This window comes from Sinohyriopsis cumingii, chromosome 16 (assembly GCF_028554795.1).
Source record: "Sinohyriopsis cumingii isolate HCF-2022 chromosome 16, ASM2855479v2, whole genome shotgun sequence".
In the NCBI taxonomy this organism is placed as follows: domain Eukaryota; kingdom Metazoa; phylum Mollusca; class Bivalvia; order Unionida; family Unionidae; genus Sinohyriopsis; species Sinohyriopsis cumingii.
In genome coordinates, this window is record NC_142976.1 from 11,754,229 (window position 1) to 11,768,987 (window position 14,759).

The following is a 14,759-nucleotide window of genomic DNA, read 5'->3' on the forward strand; positions in this document are numbered from 1 at the left end:
ACTGTCATACAAAGATATTGTATTTAGATATTGTCATACAAAGATACTGTATTTAGGTACTGTCATACAAAGATATTAGGTACTGTCATACAAAGATAATGTATTTAGGTATTGTCATACAATGATATTGTATTTAGGTACTGTCATACAAAGGTACTGTACTTAGGTACTGTCAAAGATATTGTATTTAGGTACTGTCATACAAGTGAATACATTTTCTTCTGTCTATTCCTTGGTAATCTATCCTTTTAAAAAAAGTCCATGAATGAAAGAATTTAATTGAAAGTTAAAGATTGAACTGTGAGGATAATCTGGAAAACAAATACATTACTATGTTTATATACGGTATATACTTGCTCATATGTTTAATCCAACTGCAAACATAGAGCCTGATCTGCTGTCACATAATGCGCTGGCAGGTCAGGGTCTATGTTGTTTGTCATGCTGATTACTCCTAACAAACTGCATTGATCCAAATCCTTTGGCACTTTATGCCATGAATGATCTAGGACTGTGCAGTTTGCCACTGGAATCATCATATAAGCAAATATATATACTGCCTTGGCGAGTTATCAGCTGATGAACCTTTTTTGTAGTCAACACACAAATGTATTTAGTCTTTCTAAATGTTATCACGGCAGATATGAAATCATTTAAAGTACAAGAAACTTACTTTTTAGTGAAATTATTCCATTGTTTTCATGTTTTCCATTAGGAAATTCTTGTTCATTGAAAATCTTTGTAAACAACTGGAGCTGATAAAATATAAAATGACTTCATATATTCTTTATATTTTATTTCAATTCCCGAGATTGATTTTTACCTTTGTACATTGTACATACTGATACTATCTTCCATAATGATGTACAAGTGGATAAGAAATGGTAAAATATCTCATGACATTGTTTTTTACACAATGAGAACATTCTACAGATGCCACTTCACCTCTCAAGGATTCCTTTTTGAGAGTTAATTCCGAAGAAGTATTTGTTCATCCATATCTCATAAAATTCTTTGAAAGTGCCATTACCTCCAGCAGCCCAAACATGCATAAACGGCATCAGACTACTTTTCCAAACTAATACAGTTTGCATTGGAGACTATATTTAAAAATGATTTCCTAACTTCCAGGAATAATTACATGCTGTTACCCTGACAAAAGCCAAGATTTTGGTAGCTAGACTTTAAATAGTCTGTACAACATGTAATCACTGACACGTTCACTTATTATGAATTCACTAATTTGTGTGGGCAATTATTTTTGTGGTTTCGTGAAATATGGTATTTTTGTTGGTATTGAAATTCATGGATTTGAGAAAGGGCACCATGTGTACTCAGTTAAAAAAATTCTAGTCTAACGGCAAACAGCAAGATGCAATGGCAAATCAGAATCTCTGCTGTTTGCGGTTGGATTTGTAAGTGAGTAAAGACAATACCACAGACTGTATTATTTCTTCATAAGAAGGATTATTGTTCTGTGAATTTTTAAATTTATGGTTTGTAGTAAACACGATATTGCTCTAACTTAAAATATCTTTCCTTCATGGAAAGCAGAGATAGCATTTTCCAAAGACATTATAGTACTGTAAAAGGCACTGAATGAATCAGTATGTTCCACAGACACTGTTTCACTGTCACAACTTTGTTGTAAAATGGGGTGCAGTTCATTCATCAGGGGGAATAATTTGCTGGAAACATCTACTGTAAGATTGTCTCCCTTTCATATTCCAAACTTGGATCTCCTGGACGTGGCTAATGGAGTACCAGGTTCTCTTCTGCCTGGTGTCACAATCTGTGATCTGACAAGACAAAAAAAAAAAAAAAAAAAATTTTAATTTAAAAAACATGGTATGCTTTTGAGATGAGCTGTTGATATACTGAAGGGCATAACTAAGAGAATGAATGCCACAGTAAGTATGGGAAATATGACATATTTCAAATAGGGTGTATACTGGATACAAAAAGACCATAACCAAATAAATAAATTTGTGACTTTAATTGTGCATCCAGGACAATCTGAGAGCTTGAGTGGTACAAACTGATAGGAAAGAATACATGATGTCATATTCATATTGTACACTTAATTCCATTGAGCAATGGTGGCATAAGAGAAAAGGGAGTAAATACTCACAATATTCCATCTATGAAGTGAACTGAGTGAGGAGTTGTTCAAATATCAGAAGAAAAAACCCAAAATACTGTGAAAAGCACATTATACACCCACCCTGTGTGAAGGCACTAGATGACCTTTGGTCATAATCTGTGGTCTTGAGAATCTAGCTTACTGTGCAGAAACCATTATTGTTCCACAATGTTTCCATCTATATGTGAACCATAACCATCTGTTCTGTAACTTTAATGTATTCAAGATGATGTGATGAAACCTGATCACACTGAGGGTGCTATCATCAAAGTAATGGCTTAATATTTTACATTTTCATCACACTTTCCCATTCTGCTCGTGTTTGAAAGCTGTTTGAGATTAACGGATTAAACTTCTTATATTTAAACATCACTATAAGGTGTCTTGTGTATGAACACTTTGAGGGGCCCTGAGTGGCCGAGTGGTCTAAAGTGCTCACTGTTATGGATCACTATGATCTCACCTCAGTCTATATGGGTTCGAGTCTCAGGCTCGGCTAATGTGGGTACATGAGAAAGCCTGCCAGTGGCTTCTCGTGAATCGGTGGTTCTTCCCAGGGTTTTCCAGGGTTCTTCCTCCACCAGTTATACTGGCTGCCATGTATAGCCTATCTTGTGCTGAAAAATGGCATTAAACCCTACAACAACAACAACGAACACTGTGGGTGCTATCAATACCAAGGCTCAATATTTTTTGTTTTCCATCAGATTTTCCTTTCCAATCTAGAAATTGAAATCCATTGGGGGAACATTGGGGGGATCTATCTGTAAGGTCAAGGCCACAGCTCAATCTTATACATTTTCATCATACAATGGTACTCTATTTTAAAGCAGTTTGAGATTGGTATGTTTATGCTTCATCACTTGAAGGTATGTCATGTACCTGGGGTTCCTGTCTTTAAATTAAAGGTCATGGCTTGTGATTTTTCAGCAAACATTCTTATCCTCTCTGTAATATTAATGACATTTGAGATTCAGTACTAAACTTGGTAGATCATCACTAGAAGCTGTTGGCAATTCCACAGTGATACCTTCAAGGTCAATGTCACGACTCAACATTTTACATTTCCATCACGTTTTCCTCTTACGCTCTATAATTTTAAAGCCGCCGGAGATGAAACAACGTATACTTATATATCATCACAAGATGATGTGACGTGTACTACCTTGGTGACTAATATCTTCATGGGTCAAGGTCAAGGCTCAATATTATATACTTTTCGTCACACTTTCTCTTCTGCTGTATAAGGCCAAGAAAAAAAGGTGTATCTCCTATTGCACTGATTTTAAAACTAGGGTCAGCAGGTCTCTTTTCAAAATTGCTTTAAACATTATATAAATTTAATGTGGTTTTTCATGATTTTTTTTATACCTTGTGGGGAGAAAGTGCTAGGGTAGGCAGAGAAACAGGGACAGTCGGCTGAACGTAAACACACATATGTAGTTACTGAAAAAGGAGGTTCAGCTTTTCCTTACTGATCAGGGTCCGTGCCTTCTATACCTGATGACTTTATGCTTTTTCAAACATTATGAATCTATGATGAAACGCCATGGACACACAAATGCAGTGCATGATTGCTGATCTGGGCCTGTGTGCATTACCCCTTGCATGTACCCTTACCCTGACTGTGATTGCTGATCTGGGTATGTGTGCATTACTCCTTGCATGTGCCCTTACCACCTGATTGTGATTGCTGATCTGGGTCTGTGTGCATTACCCCTTGCATGTGCCCTTATCACCTGACTGTGATTGCTGATCTGGGTTTGTGTGCATCACCTCTTGCATGTGCCCTTACCACCTGACTGCTCTGTGGTCCAGCTGCTAATGAACTGATAGCAAATTTCAGCTCACAAGACACCAACAGATGCACACAAATGAAACATGGCTGCACAAGAACAGTATAAAGTTCTTTAGCTGACATACCTGCATTGGTCCAGACACATGCATACACATGCCTGCATTGGTCCAGACATATGCATACACATGCCTGCATTAGTCCAGACACATGCATACATATGCCTGCATTGGTCCAGACACATGCATACACATGCCTGCATTGGTCCAGACACATGCATACACATGCCTGCATTAGTCCAGACACATGCATACACATGCTTGCATTAGTCCAGACACATGTATACACATGCCTGCATTGGTCCAGACACATGCATACACATGCCTATATTGGTCCAGACACATGCATACACATGCCTGCATTAGTCCAGACACATGCATACATGTGCCTGCCTTAGTCCAGAGACATGTATACACATGCCTGCCTTAGTCCAGACACATGCATACATATGCCTACATTGGTCCAGGCACATGCATACATGTGCCTGCCTTAGTCCAGAGACATGCATACACATGCCGGCCTTAGTCCAGACACATGCATACATTGCCTACATTGGTCCAGACACATGCATACACATACCTGCATTAGTCCAGACACAGGCATACACATGCCTGCATTGGTCCAGACACATGCATACACATGCCTGCATTAGTCCAGACACATGCATACACATGCCTGCCTTAGTCCAGACACATGCATACACATACCTACACTGGTCCAGACACATGCATACACATGCCTGCATTGGTCCAGACACATGCATACACATGCTTGCGTTAGTCTAGACACATGCATACACATGCCTGCATTGGTCCAGACACATGCATACACATGCCTGCATTAGTCCAGACACATGCATACACATGCCTGCATTAGTCCAGACACGTGCATAAACATGCCTGCATTGGTCCAGACACATGCATATACATGCCTGCATTAGTCCAGACACATGCATACATATGCCTGCATTAGTCCAGAATGGTCATCAATTGGGTGCATATAGCTTGTGATAACTGAATGTTTGAACTATTAACTCAGTTTATACTGCATGCTAATCTAATCCCTGTTTGGTTCCATATCTGTACACCAAGTTAGAAGTTTCCCATATCTGCCAACATGCTCCTCAACTGTAATGGATTTGATATTTTAACATTTTCTTAGATGAATGTTCACTGTCCAAATTAAGTTTTTCATTAGAATATTTTTATCCATTATAGTAAACTGAACACAGAGCAAACCAAAACACGTCTCAAATCAACTTCACAATGGCAGCTGTTGATAACAGAAATAAATAAATCTAACTGCTGAATATTACCCCCAAAAATAGAATTTGACTGAAAATGATTTAAAATGACTCAGTGAACATGGAATTCACAAAAATACACATTTTGGTATATTTTCCTTTTTTTTCTTCATGCAAATCTGGGACGGTCCCAAATAAATCATGACAGTTGGCAATCTGCATTTATAACTAATTCCTTTTCTTCAATTCAAACTACCAGGCAATCACAGAAAATACATTCTTGGGAAGTATTTTTGTCTCCAGTGGATGTGCATTCCGGGGACTTGCCACCACATTCAATTAGAACCACAGTGAGAGTACCCTTAACTGGTGTCAGCAATAATTGTTCTCATTTTTTCCCAAGAATTGTTACATGGACAAGTAGGTCCTTGTTGAATAAACAATCAAGATCTTCTTTTATTTTAGTCAATATTGGTTCAATGAATTTTATCATGGTAGATCTGTTAGTTAGGTATTTTCAATGGTGCAAGTAGAGACCAGACTTTTTGGATGATTTCGGGCTGGCATACCACGCTAGCTGGTAATGGTACATCAGGGTGGTCCCAATGGTCAATTTCAATCTAGCTCTCTCATACTTGCGTGTACATGTGGGTTTGGTAACACAACTCTTGTGCATTGACAACAAAAATACTATCAATATTAGCATTTGCTATTAGCTGATCCCATAATAAATCATGCAACACAGTCCTCAAGTGGCTGTTCAGAAAACATCACATATATGATGAATCTAAATGCGAATGCCAATGACAGCAAGTACCTATCAGGATAACTGATGAGTCGTTCAAACTGAATTTCATCTCTGGCAATCAATGATACTGATGCTGCACGTGTTCAAGGTTTTCAGATGTATTTAATTTCAAACTCTAATGATGGTTTATAATGCTGTTAATCATTTATCAATAGTCATTGTATCCCACTCATCATAAAAACCTATATGATCCAGAATCATGCATCTTTATGAAGTAACCCCGAGTCACAAAATTCAATGAATCTGAAAGGTTTGCTCCATAACTACCACTGATGCATCACAGGTCAGATTAACCTGAATAGTTGAGGTGATCCTGACAATCCCTAGTGCAGTATGGTATCTTGAGCAAAAGATTCATTTGTATTTGGAATTCTCTGATGCCAACCAAGAACCTTTTTAGCAAAGACTGTGCAATGTCAACTATGTACTGTTGAGATTCAATTGTCATGGCAAAGCTGAGTGCGGGCTCATGTATGTCTATGAAAATGTTTAAGTGATTGCCAGTCACCAATGAAATCCTCCATTTGATTTCATCATTGGGTATCCCTATTTTAAGTTGTCAACTCAGTCATGTCCCTAGAACATGGGGGATTTGGGTATCCCTATTCTAAGTTGTCAACTCAGTCATGTCCCTGGAATATGGGGGATCTGGGTATCCCTATTCTAAGTTGTCAACTCAGTCATGTCCCTGGAACATGGGGGATTTGGGTATCCCTATTCTAAGTTGTCAACTCAGTCATGTCCCTAGAACATGGGGGATCTGGGTATCCCTATTCTAAGTTGTCAACTCAGTCATGTCCCTGGAACATGGGGGATTTGGGTGTCCCTATTCTAAGTTGTCAACTCAGTCATGTCCCTGGAACATGGGGGATTTGGGTAATTGTTTTACTGCCTCACCATGACTTGGCAGCATATAATGTTACCATTGTCCCTCCATCCATCTTTCCAATCACCACATCTTGGTTAAATTTTGCATTTTGGTCATTTTGGGCACTTTTGTTTCAAGAAAACTTATCTAGTTTTCATACATTTGAATAAACCCTCACTCAGTTCACTTTACAGTTAACATCATTTTATCCTATACTTCCCTTTCTCTCTACACCAACCATATCTGAGGTTTATGTCCCTCATGGCACCATGGGTTCAAGAAGGGCATTTTGGATTAATTTCATTATTATTATTTTTTATTATTATTGGGAAAGCTGAATTTATGAGGTGACTGAAGGACTCCTAATGCATTATGATTGGGTAAGTATTATTATCAAAGAAACATATTCTACTCCAAGAAATGTTTTCAATAAAGCTTTATCCAGTTCAATGCATATTCTGCATATAACACCATCACATTCTTTTCCATCACTTTGTATGGGTTATGTTCCTTATAGTTATATTTGTATATGTAATTTGCATCCAACTTATTGCCTTTCTGCAAAACATAGTAACATAATATACTTCCCTTTCTTCTTGTGGCACTCCTACCCTTGGATGATGCCACTTGTTGGCGCCATGAGTTTATGCCCTAGTCAAAAACTTTCAAAGTTGCTAGAACATCAAAAACCAAAAAACATTTATAGTCGTGTCATATGTCGTACCTGATGGAGGCATGTATTTATAGTGGTGTCATATGTCGTACCTGATGGAGGCATGTATTTATAGTGGTGTCATATGTCGTACCTGATGGAGGCATGTATTTATAGTGGTGTCATATGTCGTACCTGATGGAGGCATGTATTTATAGTGGTGTCATATGTCGTACCTGATGGAGGCATGTATTTATAGTGGTGTCATATGTCGTACCTGATGGAGGCATGTATTTATAGTGGTGTCATATGTCGTACCTGATGGAGGCATGTATTTGTTCTTGCTGCTCCTTCCTTGCTTTAATCAGATCTTCTGCCCTCTTCATCTCTTCCTCCATGGCCTGCATCTCCACTAAAGTCTGCTTCTTCCTCTCCTAAAATTTGAATATTTTATCAAATAATTTATCGGGGGATGATACTTGATACAACATCATGTCATACAAAACCAGTTCAACACTACAGACCAACATCAAATACCAACCAAAATGAATAATGCAAGGTCAACAGAATTGCTCTTCAGATGACATAAATGTATGAAACTCGCTGACTATGCCACTTGTTGCAAGCAATTACATTATTGCAGTGGCTAAGTGGTTAAGGCATTGGACAAATGACCAGAAGTGTGCTTGTTTGGTTGTCATATTTGACAAGTCCAGATTGGCTACCATGGTCTGTTGTCAGGCAAGACATTTTAATCTACTTGACTCTGCAGGATATAACCTTCAAAGTATTGCTGTGCCATAACATATCTCATGAACATGGGTACATGACTTCTGTTTTCTCTATAAGTTTTATATCCCCATGGCTTTCTTTGGAGGGGATTATACAGTGATCTATCCATCTCCTTTTGTTTCCTTTTTAACTTGAGTACAAAAGATGCAAGACAGCCTGATACTGTTCATCTGAGTAGTTGATGTATTGAGACTGAGAGGGGAAATGAAAGCTTGGAGCACATAGCTGCTATATCTTATATATAAGACCCCACAATGTAGGTCCCCCAACCCACCCCCACCAAACATGAGGTTGCAAGTTTGAATCTGGCAGCAGAATCCCCGTTTTGAAATACTTTTTTTGTATTTTTTTCTTCAAACTTTCTTTCACACATGTTCACCCCAATCTGAATTTGTTTGTTTGCTTTTTACTTTTGTTTTTATTCTCATTGTAAGATGGGCAATTAACCTAGTTCTGTAATAATGTTTTTTACTTTGTTTTTATCCTCATTGTAAGATGGGCAATTAACCTAGTTCTGTAATAATGTTTTTTACTTTGTTTTTATTCTCATTGTAAGATGGGCAATTAACCTAGTTCTGTAATAATGTTTTTTACTTTTGTTTTTATTCTCATTGTAAGATGGGCAATTAACCTAGTTCTGTAATAATGTTTTTTACTTTGTTTTTATTCTCATTGTAAGACGGGCAATTAACCTAGTTCTGTAATAATGTTTTTTACTTTTGTTTTTATTCTCATTGTAAGACGGGCAATTAACCTAGTTCTGTAATAATGTTTTTTACTTTGTTTTTATTCTCATTGTAAGACGGGCAATTAACCTAGTTCTGTAATAATGTTTTTTACTTTGTTTTTATTCTCATTGTAAGATGGGCAATTAACCCAGTTCTGTAATAATGTTTTTTACTTTGTTTTTATTCTCATTGTAAGATGGGCAATTAACCTAGTTCTGTAATAATGTTTTTTACTTTGTTTTTATTCTCATTGTAAGATGGGCAATTAACCTAGTTCTGTAATAATGTTTTTCACTTTTGTTTTTATTCTCATTGTAAGACGGGCAATTAACCTAGTTCTGTAATAATGTTTTTTACTTTGTTTTTATTCTCATTGTAAGACGGGCAATTAACCTAGTTCTGTAATAATGTTTTTTACTTTTGTTTTTATTCTCATTGTAAGACGGGCAATTAACCTAGTTCTGTAATAATGTTTTTTACTTTGTTTTTATTCTCATTGTAAGACGGGCAATTAACCTAGTTCTGTAATAATGTTTTTTACTTTGTTTTTATTCTCATTGTAAGACGGGCAATTAACCTAGTTCTGTAATAATGTTTTTTACTTTGTTTTTATTCTCATTGTAAGACGGGCAATTAACCTAGTTCTGTAATAATGTTTTTTACTTTGTTTTTATTCTCATTGTAAGACGGGCAATTAACCTAGTTCTGTAATAATGTTTTTTACTTTTATTTTTATTCTCATTGTAAGATGGGCAATTAACCTAGTTCTGTAATAATGTTTTTTGTTTTTATTCTCATTGTAAGATGGGCAATTAACCTAGTTCTGTAATAATGTTTTTTACTTTGTTTTTATTCTCATTGTAAGATGGGCAATTAACCTAGTTCTGTAATAATGTTTTTTACTTTGTTTTTATTCTCATTGTAAGATGGGCAATTAACCTAGTTCTGTAATAATGTTTTTTACTTTGTTTTTATTCTCATTGTAAGATGGGCAATTAACCTAGTTCTGTAATAATGTTTTTTACTTTGTTTTTATTCTCATTGTAAGATGGGCAATTAACCTAGTTCTGTAATAATGTTTTTTACTTTGTTTTTATCCTCATTGTAAGATGGGCAATTAACCTAGTTCTGTAATAATGTTTTTTACTTTGTTTTTATTCTCATTGTAAGACGGGCAATTAACCTAGTTCTGTAATAATGTTTGCATCATTAATCTTTCCCTGACCCTATATAGGATCACATTCTTGGAATAAATATGATGTCATTTATACAAGCAGTGTTGTCCACTGGATCTCTTCCAGCTCCTGGGGACTTGGCCCTATGTCATAACTTAGAAACTCTTGATAGCTCCACCCATAAAGTATATACCGGTACACTAACTTGGCATTAGAAGAAGAGTTAATCTGTGAAATAAGCATATATTCCTGGGTCTGTCCTCAAAAACCGGGGAGATAACTTGAAAACCATCAAGATCTGTACCTTAGGGAGTTGCAGTGGGTTACTGTTTAAGGCATGGGATTCATGACCAGAAGGATAAAAGTTAATATCCTACTAACTGATCAGCCTGGATCAAATACCAAATTTCTATAAAAAAATTAAAATGAAAATGGGCTTTTTTGTTGCTATCTGAAGGTGTTTCGGAAGGGAAGTATACTGAGTTCTTGTATTTCTTTTTTATTAAGCTGAAATATAAAAAATATAAATTTAAATAATGTGTGAGTTATGGAAATGAATACATAAAATGCCTTTAACAATGCACAATACATCTAATACCATATAAACAAGAAATGTTTCAGGCACTTTAATATGGCAATACTAGCAGCTGTCAAGCTCTTTTTTAATCAAACTTATTGAACTTTCTTAAAAATTTTCAAGAATTATAAATCAAGTACAGATCTTAGCAAAAATTCTTTGCAATATAAAAACTTGGACATGGTTTTCTAATAAAATACGTTTTTAAAGCAACATCATTTTCATGCACATGATTAATATATTTCAGGAAATTCTTGTACATACTGGTGTGCATCAGAGATGATTTTAGTTCTTAGGCCTAGATGCTAAACTGCATTATTAGTAAATTCCAATACAGCCTTCTTCCTTTGTAAAAAATAAATTACCGCTGTGCATCAGATATGTGGCACAGCCTTGTTGGTATGATTGGGCTGGGTCCACTTTAAGATATTCTGCCAAGAGGCTTTAGTTAGCTTTTGTTGGGAAACGAATATAAAGTGTCATGGCACAACATGGCAGCTGATCTGAGAATCAAACCTGGTAATCCTTAGTAAGAGACCAGCACACTAACCACTGGTATTTAAAAACCAGTCTTATAAATATCATGATATTATCAAAATATTATTGGATTTGAGTGTTACTTGTTATATTAATATTTTCTATTTTTTTCTCCTGAACAGATTATGATCTAATTTGTTTTATAACTTCTATTGAAATGTATGTATCTTGTATTCCAAATATTATTTGTTTTAAACTTTTTCCCCTAAATAACTCTGCATAACCCAAACTTGTGATTTGAAATAGTCCTAGTCCAAATTATAATATTCCCATGCCATCAAAAGATGTCCCATATTAAGTAAATTCAGCATCATTGTCATAAAAAGGACATATATTAAGTAAATTCATCATCTTTTCATCAAAAACAATGCCCCATATTACATAAATTCAGCATCTTTGTCAAAAAAATTTGAGTGGAATGTTTGTGTCCATAAACTTTTGGGAAACTCAATTGTCTTGCTAAATATACAAAGTACAAAATAGTACTTCTAAAAAGATTCTGAGCATGCATGGCTGAGGCAATTAACTGAACAATCTATATAGTTTTTTAAAAAACAAATGGCTAACTGATGTTGTAGGAAGAAATTTTACCACCAATAAAATTATTCTATATTAAATTTTGAACTACAATTCACTCAGTCTCAACCACGAGAGCCTGATGCGACAAATGTAACTGATAACTGTTTTATGTTCTTGAGAGCAATATGAGCTCTAGTTTCCATTCAGTTCTGACCAGGCACAGACATACTGTAAACTTACATCTCACCATTTCACTAAAGTTGTGTCACAGCCATGGTGATACAAACATTAAAAATTGACAAAACTGTCTAATATTCATAACAAACTAATAAAATGAAGTGGACGTTTGGGCCCATTTCATTTCACTGAAATTTTCAAGTAGTTAAGAACTGTCTGATTCTTCCACAAAGGAACAAAGCCGGCATCTGGCTGATCTAGTTCTTCTTACCATTCAATAATGTGGCATCATATTTAAAAAAATTGAATGTAAAATATGAATGATCATCTGAACCAAAATTACTGTAGTAAATAGATGGCATGGTGTTTTGTAGTGGCCCACACTCTCAATTATTGTCATGCTCCTAAGAATTCTTATTTCGTACTTGCAGAAAAAACATTAGAAACTGATTTATTTCTCAATAAAACAATCATTGATACAGACTTTGGCTCTGATCTGCCAGCCCTAACAGCAGCATACCTCTCTAGATTTGCTGGCATCCTTGATGCTATAGAACATGGGACCAAGTTCTGCTAACCACTGGCCATCCACTGCAGTCACACACTGCATGTATTCCTATGAAAGAGAAAAATAAGTAATGTTGGAAATCATAAAAGTTATATATATATATATATATATATATATATACACACACACACACAGTGTGACCCTGCTATAATACCATAGTTGGGTTCCATAAAACCTGACAGTGCTATGTACTGAACCATGTTACAACCAATCAAGTCAGCTGAGGAAAATTATGCATGTACCAAAGAAATGTGGGGGAGGTTAGGTAATAAAAGTGGGTGCAAAAGTAAATGCTTCATTGGTACAGTTACCATCTTAAATCATAGCATATTAAATAAGAAATACACATATAGTGAAAAAAGAAATTGCTTATATATAATTTACATATTTTACTTTATTCAAAGAACTACACATTGTTACATATATGTGTAAACTGTTTATTTATACATGTCTAATGTATAGCTTGAGTAGAGTATCAATAATGTCACATGCACTCAATCCACACAATACATGTAATTCCATCGAAAATATGAACACGGGCTTAAAATATGCAATAATTTTGTCACCTATCATTGTATATCTAAATTCAATGGAAAATAATAGCATAATTACGTAACTTACGATGAAGCACATTGACTATTCAGTACTTCTCAAGGTCAATGAACAAATGAACAGTGTCTATATAATTTTCATACTGCTAAAAGGTTTTCATTTATGAATCATAATACTTTATTGTTTTCTTAAAAACTGACTGATCTCAGCTGCTTTCTGTTACTGTCACATTTACTCTTTTGCAAAGTCAATCATATTCCTCAAATGAAGAATTCAAACATTGCAAACTGTGACTGCTTAATGCCAACCTTAATCCTGTTCTTTTTAACAATAAAAGCTATATGTTTCCATGTACTGTCATCCATTGCAAATGTCCATTAATTAACACTTTTACACCTAAAATAACTGTCAATCAACAATGGGGGCATTTTTATAGGGAGTGGCCAAAATTATTAACTCGACAACAGATTTCATCTAACAACACTGCCAAGCCATGCTAATCAAACACATCCATCACACTTATGAATGGGCAATGTATATCTCTAATAGGTATTAAATGCACATGTAAAGTATTATAATGAATTTTAGTCTTACAGCATCTTAACACTTTTTCTTCAAATGCTCATGCTAAATGCTAACAAAATTTTAATATTTACTTGGTTACTGACACAATTACAAACATCGAAATATCTGACCCATTTACATAAGACACTTCCATTCACAGTTCTACTTTTTCACCAAAAATTAAACATTCTGATGTCTGATTTTATCCGAATGAAATCTACGTCCCCAATTAGTCTGAATAATCAATGTTTTATGATATATAGAGTCAAAAATTTTGTCAATTTTACAAAACGTGTGATCATTATTTAGGAAGTTGAAAAATCCATGTTACCCAGATAACCTGGGGAAACTAAAAATGAAAGTTGGGTGACCAAGTGACACAAAGATAAAGCCTATCTGGGCAACCAGCTTTCAGTATTAAGGGTTGAAAATAAGTATGATGCTAAGTCAATAAAATGGGCTGTCCACGTAAACTGAAAATTAAAAATGGGAAATTTAGCCATCATTCTGAGATAATCTGCAAGAAATACGTTTAATTTTAAATATTTGATTTTTGTTGTAATGAAATAGTATATATTATTAGATATTCATATAATCTTGCTTGATATGACATTTGATATGACATTTGATATGACACTTGATATGACATTTGATATGACATTTGATATGACACTTGATATGACATTTGATATGACACTTGATATGACACTTGATATGACATTTGATATGACACTTGATATGACATTTGATATGACATTTGATATGACACTTGATATGACATTTGATATGACATTTGATATGACACTTGATATGACATTTGATATGACACTTGATATGACATTTGATATGACACTTGATATGACATTTGATATGACATTTGATATGACACTTGATATGACACTTGATATGACATTTGATATGACACTTGATATGACATTTGATATACATGTTCACTTCAAATTTCCATATCAGTAATCACATGCTCAGACTGGAATTACACA

The 14,759-nt window shown here is 35.1% G+C and overlaps 1 protein-coding gene across 1 annotated transcript in view; it reads right to left on the bottom strand.

The window, feature by feature from the left end:
• Positions 1 to 781: 781 nt before the first annotated feature.
• Positions 782 to 14,759, bottom strand: part of LOC149779947 (pre-mRNA-splicing factor ATP-dependent RNA helicase PRP16-like) — a 180,314-nt gene continuing 166,336 nt past the window's right edge. The window contains exons 24-26 of the mRNA XM_089936642.1: positions 12,595 to 12,690; positions 7,888 to 8,003; positions 782 to 1,799 (exon numbers count right to left, since the gene is read on the bottom strand). Of these exons, the coding sequence (XP_089792768.1) occupies positions 1,721 to 1,799; positions 7,888 to 8,003; positions 12,595 to 12,690 (291 nt within the window). The 3' untranslated portion in view covers positions 782 to 1,720. The remainder of the gene's footprint in view (positions 1,800 to 7,887; positions 8,004 to 12,594; positions 12,691 to 14,759) is intronic.